Genomic DNA, 18,058 nt, shown 5'->3' on the forward strand with positions numbered 1-18,058 from the left:
CAAAACAACAATTTGATGGATGAAAAATAAGTAAAACAATCTGTCAAGGTAAAAAAAATTATTTATAACGTGAAAATTTACAATGGTGAATAAATTATTGTTAACAAAAAACACACTGGCATATCAATCGTTTTTTCTATTTAATAAAAATTCAATTAAACTTACGAGGAAAAATTGTTAAGGGAATTTCATTCCATCTCTTAAATGAAAAATCTGTCACGCGACGGATGAAAGGAGACAAGAGGAGTGAAGATAAACGCAGCGCCAGCAGAAAGTGAAAAATCTCCTAGAAAAACAAAATGAAGAGTGAAAAGACGACACGAAGATGGAAAGAATGGAAAGGAAGAAGAAAAAAAAATAACAAGGACATACTTCTGAAAGTTTTATCCAACCGACTATAATGGTGCAAAAAGTCCATATTGCGGCGCTATGTCTCTTTAATTACCGTCCAATCAGAATCAGTCACGTGTTCGTCCATTGACCAATCGTAGCGTGATACGTCATCAAAAGAGAATAGGGGAAGTCTTATTAGGTTTTATTCAATTTAAAATTGCCACTATTTTATTATTTTTTCATTTTAATATATTAATTTAAACAAATAATTTGAACAAACTATATATTAAGCTGACAGGATTGAAGAGTGTGAAACATATTCGAGTAAAATGTGTGTATCATAAATATTCCGGATAAAAAAATTAACTGCTGAAAGAGTTAAGGATGCACTAAATACCAACTAACTGAGTGGTAGTTAGCATGGAAATGTTTACATTTTAACGTTATTTTGAAGAAATTGTTTAATTCATTTTGAACACGTTGGATAGTATCTACAAAATGGGATATTAAAAGTTGGATAATCATACATTAGCTCAAATGTAAAAATTGAGCTAATTGACAATTGACATTCCATACAATTAAAATTGTATGGAATGTCAGACATGTAAATGTAAATGATAAAACAATGTTATAATCTGAAAAATGTTTAAACGCTGGCTGGCTGTCTAGCTTGCTGGCTGGCTGTCTGGCTGAAAAGATAGATAAATGGATGAACAGATAGGTGGGATGATGAATAAATGTATAGATGGATAGATTTGAGAATGATTGGGTGGAAAAATGAGTGGATAGATAAATCGATGGATGAATGGATAGACAGATGGACGGATGGATAAATGAATGAATGGAAAACTAGATGGATAAACGAATGTACGCTCAGTTGGTTAAGTAGAAAGAAAAAGGGAGCCAACTTGCACTTGATCCATTGTCTCAACCTTCGACAGGTGCAAACAGGTGAGCAAAGTTTCAAGTGCTAATTGGTTGCTATGCTCAACTCAAATCACCGTCTTCATTAACGTCTTCATCGTCTTCAACGTCATCATTATCATCAAAATCATCATTATCATAACAACATCATCACCATCGCCATCATCATTCTCATTGTCGTCACCATAATCATCACTGTCATCTTCATTATCGCTCACTCACCATAATTTTAACAGTATTTCAGTAAAACTGTTGCGTAGTGAATTTTATTTTCTAAATAGCAGGTATTTTTTCATGTTTCCTTATTTTTTCTTGAGTTCAATACACAGTACTTTTTTTAATTTTTAACGTACTTACTTTAATAGTCATTGGCCAAAATTGAAGAACACCAACGACTCGACTGTTTGAAGACTGCCATCAGATGTTCTTTTGTATGTGTAAACATCTTTTTTTCTATTACTCTAATTCGTTCTTATAACCAGAAGCATCTAATCTACATTGAAGTTAAAGTCATGACGTGATAATTGTTGCGAGCGAGCGTCATTACGTCACTGTTTACCTGCAACTCTCCAACGTTTGTCGGCATTGTCGCTAACATCAATTTTCTTATCATCATAATTAGAATAAACATATAAATATAACAAGCTTCTTTATCATCACATCGCAATGGTCCTATCATCATTAAAGGCAGCATTTCTTATCTTTTTCATCATCGTCGTCGTCATCATCTCATCAATCGTCATCATTATCATCATCGCCATCATCGTCGTCGTCATCAGCAAAGAGAAACAACCTCACGGGCGATCAATTATTATTTATCAATTATTAATATTAAACTATTTCAATTCAATGACTTAGCTTTGGAAATTTTTAATAAACTTCTATCAAAATTATAAACACATGTGGTTGGGGATTAATGTCGAGCTGTGTGCGTCAGTTAGAAATTTCCGCGCCAAACATCTTTGAAAATAACGTTTCCTAAACTATGTAGCGTATGCAAGTTCGTAATAAATGCACGAAGGTTCAAGTTTGATATTACTCCACTGCGGCAAAAACCAATTTATTTTCATTCAACATCAATCCAAATTACCGTTTTTGAATCAATAATAATATGAATTCATACGAATAAACGAAACGAGACGAGATTTTTTTTAACAACAAGAACTGAAAATGTTGAAAAGAAAAATTTAAGAATTTGAATGAGTCTGGTTACAAAAACATTCATTTGATAACCGATCAAAAATTAAAACTGAAATGAATTTCATTATTGTTAAACGTGAGTCTCTGAAATTTTCATTTCATTTTTTGGGTTTGGTGTCGCGTTGGTGTTGGCAGTGTGGAACCTTGAATAGTTGAATTGTTGTGTTAGAGGTTGTTGGTTGTGTTGGGACTGGTTTTGATGGAGTTTGGAAATTTCAAGAGAAAATGAAGAGGAATGTTCAAGTTGGGATTTCAATCGTTGAGGCATTTGTTGTTGTTGTTGCTGTTGTTGTTGTTGCTGTTGCTGTGGCGTGTAAGTTTTTTGATAAAAGTTAGAGATTGGTTTCTGACGGAATGGATGTTGAAGATGTTGAAAATTTGACTTTTTTTGCAATTCCACAATCATATTTGAGCTAAACAGATGAGTGTCAGACGTATCGAATTGTGAATATTGATTATCTTTTAATTTAACACTGTTTATAAGAACTTGTTGAATGTAAGGGTTTCCTGTTCTAACAATGCTGCATTGGTGCTGCGGACAAATGTTCAGCGGGCAACAGACACTTCTGTCCGCCTGAGTTTTATTGAAAACATTAAAAGAAATTTTGTTTGCAGCTGTCGTAAATAAAGGGGTATTGAACATTTTCGTGGTTTTGTATTTTCCAGTCGCAACATTTGAAAACGTTTTATAACTATGAATGTCCCGCTCATTTTCATCAACTTCCATTTCGGAATCAACACTATTGTAACTTTCACCGTAGAAACGCTGGTAGTATTTGCCGAGAACCAAATCAACGTCATCTTCAACATCGTCTAACATGGTTCCGGAAGAACCTCCTCGTCGCTTGACAGTGGAGATGAGGTAGTAGCTGGCCGCGTTCAGGAGAAATACCACTGCAAGTGTGGCCGTGAGAAGAATGTAGAAGCCACTGATTGCGTTGTGGTAGACCTTTACGAACGGTCTCAACAACTGATTCATTTTTTTACTGTGTCTGAAGCTTATTTGGTTGCTGTTTTGCTTGTGGAAATAGAAAGTTTGAGGTTGTTTGTGTTGTGGCAATGTCAGTGGTTGGAGTAGAAGACTGGAGTGAATATGAGAAACTGGACTATGAAATTGGTTGGTACTATTAATAAATGGAGGTGTTGTTTCATCCTCGAGTTGTTGGTCTGGCTTGGATATTTTATTTACTCTATTCATGTTTTGACTGTGGTCAATGAAATGGTGTTCGGCCAAAAATATTTGATTGGCGTGATGATGAAAACGGTGTATGGTGTGTTGGACCGGCAGACCAGGTAGAGTTTTGACTCGTTGCGACATGAAATCGTCATGTTGCTGAAAGTTGTTGAGATCATCTTTGTTCAACTTTTGATCGTCAAATACAATGGTGTCGAGTGTTAGAAAAGCTGAGAGTAAAAATTTCAATACTTAATTTTTATCTAACATCTAATAAAAATTCAAAAAACTAAAAAAATAATAAATTAAATGAAGCATTTAATGATGATCTCGTTATTTTGTAATTAAAAAACATATTCAGGTTAGCTTTAAATGTCTTTATGTGCTTTTATAAAACTGAAAATATAAAGAAGTTATAAAAACCACCTGATGTCGTCACAAGATACATGTTCAACTGTGGAAAAGAACACGGAAAAAAATTGAATGAACGTGAAGAGGACCAAAACTGTGGATGCAATGATGAATGTGTCGGGAATGATGGAAGTGGCTGTGAAGATGTCGACGAGGAACGAACTCTGTTTGACAATTTTTCCAAGTTTCTGACATCTGAGATATTTTAAAAATTTCATTTGATGATAATGATATTGAACAGATTATTAGATTTTAGAATTTACAATAAATTAAATAATTATTAAAGAGTAAAGAATTGTTGTGGATCATTAATAAATGAGAGCGATCCAAATCCACTTACATCTTAGATTTGCATCGAATATATTTTTGAGCTCTCTCATTTCGAAATTTCTCAAATACTTGCCAGGTGCTATGATGCTATGTTGGAAACACTCGCTAATGTATGGAATAATTTCTTGACTGGTCTGCTGGCATGTCGTGCTGACGATGTTGTCGTAGCTAGAAACGAGACTCAGCTTATTAATTGTGGAGGGATGTATCGTCAACATCACAACTTTTAAAAGACAAATGAAAAATGTAAAGAGGGACAAAATTGATATTGTATAAACAAAGTTTTTATTCGCTAGATGCCTGTGTAGTGGAAAATTTTTTCTGAGCACATCAAGTGTGACCGGTCTTCGCAATGTTTTTCGCCTATCCGACGGTGCTGGGCTGAAAAAACAACAGTGCCGTTCCTTGTCCATCTTGTAGTTGTCCTGGCAACATCCGTTGAAACAACGGCAGCACCTGCATTCTGAGTTATTCATGGATGTCACGTCATCTTCAGTCACGTGGCATTCCATTTTTTTATGATCGTCATCTGGACAGAATGGGCATTTTGTAAGGTACTCATTTGAATTTACTTTGTTTTGTTGATTATCCACGTACGATTTTATAGTTTTAGTTTGGCTGTAAAAGGTCAGAAACTGTTTGAGAATGATGGCGTTGTTTGTGGCTTTTGTCAGCCTCTGGAGAAAGAGTGCGACGTCCAAGAAAAAGCAAACAATGGCGACTAAAAACCATTTTTCTTTTAAAAACTCACCAATGGTGAAAGTATTTTGGTCGGTTGTTAATATAATTGGAATCGTACGTTCAATATGTTTGTCAGTTTTGTTTCGAATAACATTGCCGTTATAAAAATTCTCATTACTGTTAGCATCATCGTCGACGTCGTCATCGTCACCATTAGTATTAAAATCAGCAGTTACTCGATTTAGCATTCTGTTCAGCAAATTTTTGGACGTCTGTTTGACGCCATTTCCATGCGAAATGGCGCCTTTTACGCCGACATCCGCTTGAAAATATCGCCTGCTCGTTAACAGAGAGGATATAAATAGCTCCGTTCTTGTTAAAAAAACTGCTTCGCTGCTGTTATCAATGGTTAGATCTTCAGGTTCGTCGTCAGTTTTTTTGGATCTGTGCTTCACGCTGTCGTCAATTTTATCTTTATCAGAAGTATTTTTGTCGTCGTTGTTGCTGTTGTTTTTGTTGTTGTCGGCAAGTAGATTGTCGTAGTTTTGCATGTTGTTGTTGTTGTTGTTGTTCGCGTTGTAGATCAAAATATTTTTAAACTGATCAAAGTCTGATATAGAATAGTGATTGATATTTGAGATTACAAAATCGTTTGGATGGCTGTTTGAGAGTATGTTTGTTACTGAATTGTGGTCCTCATATCCCATTACATTATTATAATTCAGATTATTTTTTGCATTGCCATTGTTGTTGTTATTTTTGTTATAATAATTTATGACGTTGTTGTTGTTGTTGTTGTTGTGATTGTTTCCGTTGTTTATATTTTTTCCACTTCTGAAGCGCTGCTCCTTGAATGTTCGGTCAATTCGGTTGAGATGTAAAAATAATTTTATGGCTGCAATGACTTTCATGTTTTGTTCGTTTGGTAATTGTAGCCAATCTTGTTGTTGTTGTTGTTTTTGAAGAACGTGATATCGATCTTTCAATAAAGAACCATGTTCCGAAGCGAATAAATAATTTGATTTATTGATATTGATGTTTATGCTATCGGAGACTAATTTACTGAACTGCCGCTTAAATCTGAATCGTGCAAAAATAATTTTCAAGATTTTATCGGGGAAATAAATATCTGAACATCAATAAAATTTGCATGAAGAACATTAAGGTTGATTTTGTTTCTAAATGTAATTCGAATTTTTTTATTTAAATGCTTAAATAACAATTGAAGTATCTTTCTTCATTAATTTCATTTTACACAATCTCAAGTAATATGTGAAATTTTTAATCAAGTAGAATTCGTTTACGAAACTAATTTTATTAAACTACTTGATGAAAATTAATAAAAAAATTCAAGATAAAAATGATTTTTTCCAAATGAGTTGTTGACACAAACCTCTTATAGAAGACATCGAGCCACAGATGAACATCCAGAATTTCATCAGCTTCTAGTAACTTTCCAAGAGTCACTTTCAATCTTAGACGATCGTTCAAAGTTTTTACTTTCAGTTCATTCACAGTCTCGTCATCGCCGTCCAAATAATGGAAACTGATGAATTTTTTTACATTTGTAATCTGATAATTTTGAATAGTGTATGCACTGAGTTTTAAATTATTGTTAATTCTGTTTGCAATGTTTAGCCAATCAGATCTGAGAAGTTTGGACAAATATTGTTGATAATGACTGTACGGAGAGAGGCATAAGTTAATCACTTTCTCTTTCAGCGAAGAAGAAAGAAAATGAACCGATGCCCTCGAATATTGAGACAAATATTTTAATAACATTCTTGTCTGTGATAGAAAATACAAATTTTTCAAGTAAAACGTTTTGAGAGCAACTCTCTTCTGTGCGTTATTTTGATCTGTAATTTTAAATTCCGACTGAATGACGGTGGCAACGTTAGCAATGTAATGAAGCTCGCAAGTTCTAATCAGTTTAACAGCTTTCGTGAAGAAATCATCGGTCGCCGTTATGCTGATTCTATTTTCTCTTTCTAAAACAAGCTCCGAGAAATTAGTTATGACCACGGAAAAATTGTTTATATCAAAATAAAACAGATCATTGTAGACAATGGATGCAAAGAAAGTTAAAAAGACAGAGAATGTGAAGAGGAGACTGTACACAACCCAGAACATAATGTAGAAGGTGAGGACCATTGTTACACATTTCTTATTGATGCTGCTGCTGTTGCACTTCATGAACTCTTTGTTTCTCTTACAATTTCCTACTTTCAACTGCCCCTCCATGCAATAATTTGGATTGTCAAATTGAACGTTTCGCTGTTGATGTTTTGTTGAAAGGGTGTCTGAAGATTTACTTCTTGCAAGTGAAGATTGTTGTTTGTGATAATTTTTAATATTATCGCTAGAATATTTGAGTGGATTGGTTGGCTTGCATTGGTAGAAAGGAAGCAAATTGCATTGTTCGCCGCACGCCGCTCTCATGGCGAATGAAGTGCTCGAGACGTTTTTATTTTCATCAGCAACCTGTTGGTACATTCTGTTCTGATCATTTATTTTCATGCATTGATGGTGGGGATGATGATGCGCGTGAGTGGGAGCATGTCTGTAACAACCTTTATGAGTTGATGGTTTTTTCATGCGAACAAACATGCAAAACAAAGTGAGTATCGTCTGGAGAAATATGACGGAGATGCATATCAATGAGATTGTCTTCTGTAGTTTTGATTGCAAGAAATTCATCTCCCTATTCAGTGGGGTTTGGTGCTGCGAACTGTTAAAATAATTACTGTCTTCATCATTTATTCCTAAAATATTCGTTCTGTTTTTGATGTTTTTGTCGTCCTTGTTATTGTAGTTAAAGTTTGTGTCTAACAGTGAGTTCATTTCACTATTGCTTCTTGGTGAATTTTTCTCAAAGTTCTGTAGTTTAAAGTTTTCAAAAGTGAATGTTAAAATAGAATTTACAGTTATTGAAAGACAAAACTAAACATTTATAAAAGTAATCTAACGCTAACCTGAATGTAAACCAGAGTGAATGTTTCAACATAAAATTTTGATTCTCCGTTGTTCCACATACTGTCACTGCTGGAGAAACCTTCTTTTTCAAAATTTTTAAACTTATTCACGGAAGATTTTATGGCCAGTACATAGGAATCAAATGTCCTGAAGGTTGGTTTGTCCCTGAATGCCAGGGTGTAGTTGAATGTGGGTGGGCAAGACACGTACAGGTCAACCTCATGGAATGCTTCTTTGAAAGGTTCTTTCCGGACATTCAACTGCACGTATGTTGGACAGGATGATAAATTACCTGAGTGTGTGAATTTAAGGAAATTATTTTATGGCCTGGTTCGTGCTAGTTCAAAAAAGTTCATGACACAATGATGCAATAGAAGAAATCACTTAAATAATAATTTTATACCATCACTGCTGTAAGAACTCTGAATAAAATTAAACAAACGTGTACTTTTTCATTATTCCATTTGTAATTATTCCAACATAGTTCAAATTATTTTATTAATTAGTGAAAAATAGTAAAAAAATAAATTAACCTGCCAACATTCTATGGCAATACAATCGAAATGACTTAAATAAAATTCAAAATCATATCTTTTCACCAACCATAAAAAATATTTCAGGTTAGGACAACACAACACACTCACTCAATCTTAGATAGAGCTCATCATTCTAGCAAAATACAAATGCGCCGTGCTACCGCCCAGCAAACTTCAACAGAACAGAACGACAAACATGACCCACAAAATTTTCTTGCGCCTGTTTCCACTCAACTAAACCAACGTCGATGTCTTCATATGGACGTCATATAACGAGACAGTTTATAACGAGACAACATATACCGAGACAGAATACGACGAGTATGTATATAACAAGACAGAAATAGCGAGACAAGATAAACCGAGGCAGGATATAACGAGATAAGATGTGGATAGATATAACGGGACTGATATCGGGATGGATATATCGAGACAATATAACATGACAGAATCTAACGAAACGGGACATAACAAAACAGAATATAACAATACATAAGAAAACGAAACAAAAATAATGAGACCAGCCAAGGATATCGAGACAAACACTGTACTAGTATGAAAAAAGTTTGTAAAAACCTTTTTCAATATTATTTATTTACTGTGATTTCGGTTTAGATGTTTTTATGTTTTTTTGTTTGAATTTGTAGGTAATATTTAAACTTTACCATTCCAATCTTACTTGCATGTAATACAAAAACAGCTTTTAAGCTTTCACAATCGTAAAAGTAATACTAGAGAAGATGAGGATGTTGAAAATGATGACGTAAGTTTAAAAACTGAGATGAAAAAGGTAGCGAATACAGGCAACGTTTTGCATTTGTAGACGATTTGAGGATTGTCATTAACGATTAACGTTATCATTATTGCAATTAATATCCTTATAACAATAATAATGATCGAATTTATTTTTCTATTATTTTTACCTATATTAAAAAAATTGCCATTTTTTTAAGAATATGACATTTTGTAAACTCGTTTGTTTGTTTTTGATTTTAGCTTTCCTTCTTTATGAAATGAAAGTTCAACTTGATTCAATTTAATTTTTTTTCATCAATGAACAGCTCTCCATGCTCCTCTCTCTCTGTGTTTTTGTTCTTTCATTCAAAAAAACTATTCACTAGGTATATGACTTCAGAACAACACATGCATGGCATACCATCAATTGATGACTTTTTATTGTAAAAACACAAAACCATATCAAAATTATTAAAAAAGTTGAAAAATGTCACCCACTAAACATTTTAAAGTTTAAAAAAAAATTGTCATTTGTCAATTATTTCAAGTATGGTTTTATAAACTTTTATTTGTAAAAATAAAACGTAAATTTAGTTTCTCAGATGAGTGGCAAAGAGGAGCAATATCTTGTAGAACTTTTATTTCTCTTTCTGCACACACATTGCTGCGTTGAGTGTGTATGGAAGATGGACTTTGAGACCAATGAGTTTGAAAACAGCGCAACGCCTTAGGATATTCATTAACAGCATATAAAAGAAATTCATATTGTTCAGTTCTGTAATAATGATCACTAAACCAGGCATCACTCCATTGTCCACAGATAAATTCACACAATTTCTGAAGGTTCTTTCGTTCATTAGGCAATAGTATGAAAGCCAACAATGCAAAAATTGCTCAAGAATTCCATTGCTGATGCCAGGGAGTGCCTTAAAATTAACTTTTGGCATTTGTTGAAAATTCTTAAAATGCTTGAAAACGCTAATTAGATGGTGCAAAAACTTCATATCATCTCTCCAGCCTACTTCCGGTTCTTTTAGATTTGGAGTACATTTCTTTGCTTTACTTTCAAAATCTTTTTTTAACATTTCATAATCTTTAAGTATCTTACTCACAAATGGATAATTCATGTAGGAGACTCAGTTGAATCGCTAAGAAATGCATCACACACGAGTCTAAGAACACGATCAAGTATGTGGTGCTGACAACCTATAAAAACTGGCGCAGATTCACCGTGTTGAACAAAAAGTTTCTGAAGTCTCACCACAACACCAGACTTTGACCCATTATTAACATTTGTAGTGTCCGACACTATCATCTTCATAGCTGCCCATAGGTTATAATCATCCAACGTTTTTTGAATAGCAAATGCAATAGTAGTAGCTTTTCCATCTGGTAACACTAAGACAGCAAGCCTCACTTATTTTACTTCATTTCTTAATAGAACTACTTGGTGTTCTTTTTTCTTAATACTTTACCATCAAAATGTAAACACAAAGTATTTATTAATGTTCTCATTACTTTACTTGTTTCTCTGTATACCGCTCTATAGACACCTGACTGAGAAGGAGTTGTTATTTTTACACCGGACTTGTTTAAAATTGTGCTTACTATGGCTGCTCTTCGAACTGACAGCTTCCCAGATTGTACAAATGAAACTGCACTAAACGTAAACTGTTGAGATTGCTTCAGATGTGTGCTTTGATCCAAGCTTTCAATGGATGACTGTGTTGTTTCAGAGTCATCAGAACTACTTTGAGAATCTTCATTGTCACTTGAGTCATTGGAACTTTTTTCAAAACTGTCTTTTTGTTCTAGTTTATCATCTCCCCATATCTTGTTCTCTAATACTGGCTACCTATAAAATATAGAACAGTTTTTAAAATTTGCACATCAATGTACAAGTCTCAATCTAAATTGTTTCCTAAATACTTAACAGATAGAATACTTAAATTTTAACTTGGTGTTCTTTTTTCTTAATACTTTACCATCAAAATGTAAACACAAAGTATTTATTAATGTTCTCATTACTTTACTTGTTTCTCTGTATACCGCTCTATAGACACCTGACTGAGAAGGAGTTGTTATTTTTACACCGGACTTGTTTAAAATTGTGCTTACTATGGCTGCTCTTCGAACTGACAGCTTCCCAGATTGTACAAATGAAACTGCACTAAACGTAGACTGTTGAGATTGCTTCAGATGTGTGCTTTGATCCAAGCTTTCAATGGATGACTGTGTTGTTTCAGAGTCATCAGAACTACTTTGAGAATCTTCATTGTCACTTGAGTCATTGGAACTTTTTTCAAAACTGTCTTTTTGTTCTAGTTTATCATCTCCCCATATCTTGTTCTCTAATACTGGCTACCTATAAAATATAGAACAGTTTTTAAAATTTGCACATCAATGTACAAGTCTCAATCTAAATTGTTTCCTAAATACTTAACAGATAGAATACTTAAATTTTAACGCCCCGGTTCACGATCGTCTTGTTCTCACTTCTTCTTAATTCATATTAAATACTCTTTTGCTAAATCTGCATTTGTTTTTTTGAGCCCTTCTTTTTGGAACTCTATACCTCTTACTCCGACTACTTCTCTATGACTTACGAAGTTCTGAACGTGTCTCAAGACCCATCTGTTTGTAAAATTCACTGAGCAGCGCTGCTGAACAAAACTAATTGATTAAATGATTGAATCATTTGTTTCTCTAACTTAAATACTTAATACATTCGTTTTTTTTTTGTGTTGTTAATTCAAGTTTTGTTTTAGTCATTTCTTGGTGGCAAATCTTTTTATCTAAATAATTTTTTTCAAATATAAAACTTTTTCCAAAAATGTTTAAGATGTAAACAAATAGTTGTTTAATATATATTTTTCATTTTTTCTGCCTTGCAAGAGGATAGCTTGGAAATAATTTTATAAAAACGTGAAAAATTTGATCCTCGGCGGACAATAAATCACCTGTTGAAGCCACATTGAGAAGTGGTGCTGTGCTCAATCAACAATTCATCATTATATCATTGTTGATGTCTTTCTATTTACTATAGCGACAAAAATTTTCACGTTTCAACAAGAATGTTACAGGACACTTTGTAAAGGTTCGCTCCTAAATATCTTTAACCGATATTTTGGTATGAAGATGAAACGACGAAGATGTTCTATCATGATATGATAGTGCGGTTTTTGGCAACATGTTAGTAGTAGTACTTGCTTTTTGTATGATATCAGTGATGTTTCGCTGTTGGAGTGAATGAAATGTTAGTGTGTGTGTGACGCAAAAGAAAACAGACTGATGCAATAAAAGGTATTGACAAAAAGGTGAAAAAAAAATTGTGACTTCATAATTTTTTCAAATACCTAGAATAGATATGTGTGTGATGCCATGCTGATCAACAGACAGAGATGACGTGAAAGTTCTTGGAAAAAATTCTGCAGGTCGAGTTGCTTGGAAAACTTTTCCGAGCACTGACTGGGTGTCTGGTGGGTGGAGTTTCATGGATTGATAAAAAAAAAAATTCAAAACATAGTAATGCAAGTAACATTTGAAAATTGAAAAGTTAAAAAAAAAGAAAATTAAATTAAAAATAATAACATTTGCAAACGAGTTGCTTCAGTTTGATGAATTGGAAGTTTGTTCATTACATAACTTTCAGAACAAATATCTGGCAGTTATGCATAATTTTGTGCTAATTCAATTGTAAAACATTTTCGAAGGAAAGTATAACAGCGTATATTTAATATGATACGTGTGAAAACATTTTCGTAACATCCATTTAAACAAATGCAATAAGTCTGTAAACTAAACGAAAGCAACAAAATTTAATAAATCAACTCTTTCACTAACTCATCAATTGTATCTGAATCGATGATAACTTGTTTCTGCCTACAATGTTGTCAGCGTGATTTGTGTTCAGTTGTTGTTCATGATTTTGCTTATGTTGTGTTTGTTGTTGAGTGTTATGTTGCTGTTGTTGTTGTTGTTGTTGAGTGTTATGTTGTTGTAGTTGTGTTGAATAAATTTGTTGAAAACGATTTTGTATGGGCATAACGTGGTAATGAACTCTGTTGCTGTTCCTCTTTGAAATCCTCACAGTGACTGGTATTTTCTTCATTTCTGCCTCTTTTGGTACTGGATAAAATCTACGTTGCAATTTTTCAAAATTTTCATTAAAATTATCGATTACATCACAATTTGATACTGCTTAGTAAAAATCTCTTTTTAACTATTTGTTAAAACTCCAATTTTTTTTTTTGAATTAAAAATCTATTCAAAATTTTTTCATTTAACATCAACAAAACAATAGTTGTAGTCTTTCTCTGCAAATATTATTTTCACACATTCCCCTTCATAATTTCAATGATTAAGCTGTGTTTATTTCTACCGAAAAACGGCTAAATGGGTGGATTCAATAAAAACTTAAAAATAATCATAGCTTCATAAAAAATTGCATCAAAAACAATTGAATTATTTTTTTAAATTTCTCGAAGAGAGCCGTCATGCTGGCAGATTAAATTTTTTAAAGTAGTTAATCTACTTTGAGATAATTTGTCATAATTGCTACTTTTAAATGAATTTTTTAAAAAAATAAATTGGTTATAGATAAAAATTTTCAAAACGGTAAAAAAATTTTGGACACCCTTCAATGTAGAAAAACATTTTTTTTTAAATAAAAAATAGCGTTTTTAGTTTAAAAAAATTTATTTTGTATAGAAAAGATATTGTGGTTATAATTCTGTTTTTTTTTTATAAACTAAATTTGAAATAGAGAATAAAAGCACCTGGCAATGTTTTTATCGCATCCCTCAGTGTTCCAGTTTGTTGTGCTGTACGCAAATGGCTCATGGAATTGCAAGCTGGCATAGAAAGTCGTTGGGGAAATTGCACTTACATCGATCTCTCTTAACCGCTGTAAGACTTCTCTCTCTAATTCAATTGCTCCACTTTTGTTAATTTCGTAATTGTTACCTTCATAGTTGCCGTTGTGGTTATTGTGATTGTTTCTGTTGCGATTGTGGATGTTTTTGATGTCTGGATTTACATGTTGTTGTTGAGCTGGATGATCTGGATGTCGTTGTTGTTGTCGTTGTTGTAGTGGTTGTTGTTCTTCAAACACCGGTGTCACGTAGAAAGAGACATCACCGTCAATATTTGTGTTGCCAGTTAAGATATATTCGTCAAATTCGTCTAAAATGTTGCTCAAACTATTGTTGTTGTTGATGTTGTTGTTGTTGCTGATGATGTTGTTGATGTTGTTGTTGTTGTTGTTGGTGACGTGAGAAATGTGTTTCACTTTCAGGTAATCGACATCCTGAAAAATTAGAGGAAAAGTAAAACAAAAGTTCAATCATCCTGTTAATGACGTTCGTAACATGATGCCCCGTGCCCGCTGCTCACTACACTAACATCCTCTTCAATCGAACTACAACGATGACGATGATAAAGACGACGACGACGATGCTGATGATGATGACGATGATGATAATGATTACGATGATGATAATGATGATGATGATGATGTCAACGTGACGATGAGTAGGTTAGTATTATTACAATTTTTGTTTTTATAGTTGTTTCAATTGTACGTAGATGACAGATGTGAAAAATTCTTAATGATATTATGGCACCGTCACTCAGTTGCCAAGTGATGAAAAATTTTGAAAAGTTGAAAAAAAAAACATTCCAATGAAAGAGGCGATGATGATGACGATTGCAGTATTGGAATCGACGACGATGATGATGATGATTGCAATGTTGATGATGATCCGATTTATTATTTCAAAATTGGCAAAAATGATGATACAGAATGAAATTGTCTCAGAAATGATTGTGACGATTAAATTAATTGCGACTACAAATGACAGTAAGATAGGAAGACGAAGATAAAAATGAGTGTGGAGTGGTGTTGATAAAGAAGATACCTGCAAAAAATAATGTGAATAGGTAGTGGAAATTGTTGCGATGAGCTATTTTTCATGAAACAAGCTATCTAATTTTCTTTGCAATTCATCACTGTCATCGGCGCATTCTCGGGCTCATTCAAGCGTGGTACTATAACGCGTGCGAACGCAAGGACCCAATGAAATGAACCCAAACAAACACACAAACAAACAAACACAAAAACAAACAAACACATATACACTTAAACGTTCATGTTATAATGTTTGTGTGTGTGTGTGTGTGTATGTATGTATGTCAGAAGATTTGTATGTACTGTGTGTTTGTGTGACTGCATGCGTGTGGGAACGTGTGTCGGTATGTATGTACTTTCGTATGAGTTTGTGAACGTGGTTTACAAGAAACTACTCCTAGCAAAGAACATTGACATAATTTTTCACCACATCACATGCTTCGTCATTTATGATCGGCACTAGCTGCATTTGTTAAAACACATACCATATAATATAACAGACACGTTTGTTTAAGCACATTTACATATGCATATTACTAACACACAAACAGACAGACAGACAGACAGACAGACAGAATGATAGAAATCGTCAAAAGGGAGTGTGTTGAAAGCTTCTGGCATGCGACAGGCATATGACTCATCCGACCTAGCAAAACCTCACGCCTCATTGTTCAAAACACCTCTCCTCCTATAAAGAGGATCACTTTCATTAAAATATTACACGTGCATGAGCCAGTCTATCCGCATACATAAAAAAAAAACATGTAGGCAGGTAAACATACGTACACGCGCAAACAAGCACACAAATATTTAAACATATGGACACGTACGACATCACAAAAATATATGCATATATTTATACACCAACACAAGCAAACGTCAGAAAACACGTAGAAGCGCAAAGATAAATCGGCACGGAACACGATTCTTCCTTCATTACTATGCAGTAATTTAAATGTTTCTAAGGAAAACTAACCCCACTATAGATATATATATATATATATATATATATATATATATATATATATATATATATATATATATGTACAAGAAGCTAGTGACGTTAAAGAAAGAGAAACAAATTTATTGATGTTTCGTTTAGCTGAAAGTGATGATGATCGTTCCAATGTTTTGAAAATTTTAAAGCATTTGACAGGAGATGTTTCTGAAAAAAATGTAATCAAAATAATGAGGCTGGGAAGGAAATGCGAAACTGTCGTTGACCCATTTTGATAAAGTTAGATTGCGTTTTACTCAGAGACTCAATAATGAGAAATGTATATAAATTCAAGTCGTTTAAAGAATTTTCACATGTTGGACTGAACTATGATTTAACAAAGGATCAGAGGCAGGAATTCAAATCATTTGTTGATAAAGTTAAAGTTATGGAGCGAGAAGAAAACAATCAAAATTTTTTGTTCAAAGTGAGAGGATAGGTAGGGAGATAGAAGATTGTAAAAATACAGAAAAAACCAGTGTTAATATAAAATATGTCAAAAATTTAGAAATAAATGATAACAATGATAAAGACTGCAACATAATAAATCGTAATTTAACACTAGGTTTATTGAACATTAGATCATTGATTTCTAAAACTGATACGATCTATGATTTGATTCATGATGGGCTAGATATTTTCGTTTTAGTCGAAACTTGGCACGGATCTTCGAATAACATTTCTGTTAAATCATCAATGCCACCAGGATATAGTTATGTTGATTTTTTAAGAATAAATGATCCTAACCATGGGGGTTTAATTATTTACTTCAGTAATGAATTTAAGTTTAAGAAAATAGATTTGCCAATATTTAGTTCATTTGAAGCACTTGCTGTTAAATTATTTATTAGCAACAAAGATTTTGTTCTATTAGCCAGGATCAGTTTTAGTTAGTAATTTATTTTTTGAAGAATTTTTATGTTTACTAGAAAATATCACTTCTTTTAGTTTAAATATCATACTTTTGGGCGATTTCAACATTCACCTTGAGAAACAGGAAGATCGTCATACTGTAAATTTATTGGAAATATTAGAAATGTTTCAATTAAAAAATTTGATCGACGAACCGACTCATGAACATGGAGGTATTCTTGATCTGATTATTTGTTCTCAAGATTTTCAGATTTCAGATATTAAGATTTTTCCCAGTGGGACTTTTTCAGACCATAGTTTAATTCAGGTTAACATACCATTAACTCATAAGCGTCCTAAAATAGTCAAGAAACAAGTTAGATTCAGGAAATACCTAAATGAAAACAATCTCATTAAATATATACAGACTTCTCCATTATCAAGGTCTTGCCAAAGCAATAATATTAATATTGAATTTGATATTATGAGTTCTGAACTCAAGAAATTGGCTGATTCAGTTGCTCCACTTCGTTTTGCAGAAGTCAGATATGATTTTAATGCTCCATGGTATGATGGTGAATGTAAATCTTTCAAAAGACTTTGTCGAAAGAAAGAAAGGAATTACAGAAAATATCAGACAGAGAAATGTAAAAATGAGTGGATAGCAGCTCTGAAAAATAAATCTAGGCTTTTTTCACAAAAAAGAAACAGTTATTGGAAAAGACTACTAGCAGACAATAGTGGATCTTCTAAAAATCTATGGAATGTTATTAATAAAGTCCTTTGTAATCAGGTCACTGGTCAGTCATTGAGTGAAATTTTTGGTTTAGATTCGTCTCAATTCTTAAAGTTTTTTAATGATAAAGTAAATAAAATTAAACAGTCTACCAATGTGTCTAATTGTCCGACTATTTGTCAAGCTCAGTACAATGGGAATTGTTCTTTTCCTGACTTCATGCTTTTAACAGAATCTGACGTTAAAAAATTGTACTCAGTTTGCC

General features: G+C 33.1%; 1 protein-coding gene across 1 annotated transcript; it reads right to left on the bottom strand.

Moving 5' to 3' along the window:
- Positions 1-2,527: 2,527 nt before the first annotated feature.
- Positions 2,528-15,876, bottom strand: HELRODRAFT_166113 (hypothetical protein; the record flags this gene model as incomplete). The annotated part of the gene is made up of 14 exons (XM_009033136.1): positions 2,528-3,861; positions 4,058-4,237; positions 4,383-6,133; positions 6,447-7,933; positions 8,029-8,321; positions 10,507-10,623; positions 10,824-11,151; positions 11,329-11,661; positions 11,883-11,960; positions 12,507-12,537; positions 13,173-13,264; positions 13,349-13,439; positions 14,079-14,608; positions 15,865-15,876. The coding sequence occupies 14 exons, from the start codon at positions 15,874-15,876 to the stop codon at positions 2,528-2,530; spliced, it is 6,657 nt and encodes a 2,218-aa protein (XP_009031384.1).
- Between the last annotated feature and the right edge of the window lie 2,182 nt (positions 15,877-18,058).

This window comes from Helobdella robusta (assembly GCF_000326865.2).
Source record: "Helobdella robusta unplaced genomic scaffold HELROscaffold_9, whole genome shotgun sequence".
In the NCBI taxonomy this organism is placed as follows: Eukaryota; Metazoa; Annelida; class Clitellata; order Rhynchobdellida; family Glossiphoniidae; genus Helobdella; species Helobdella robusta.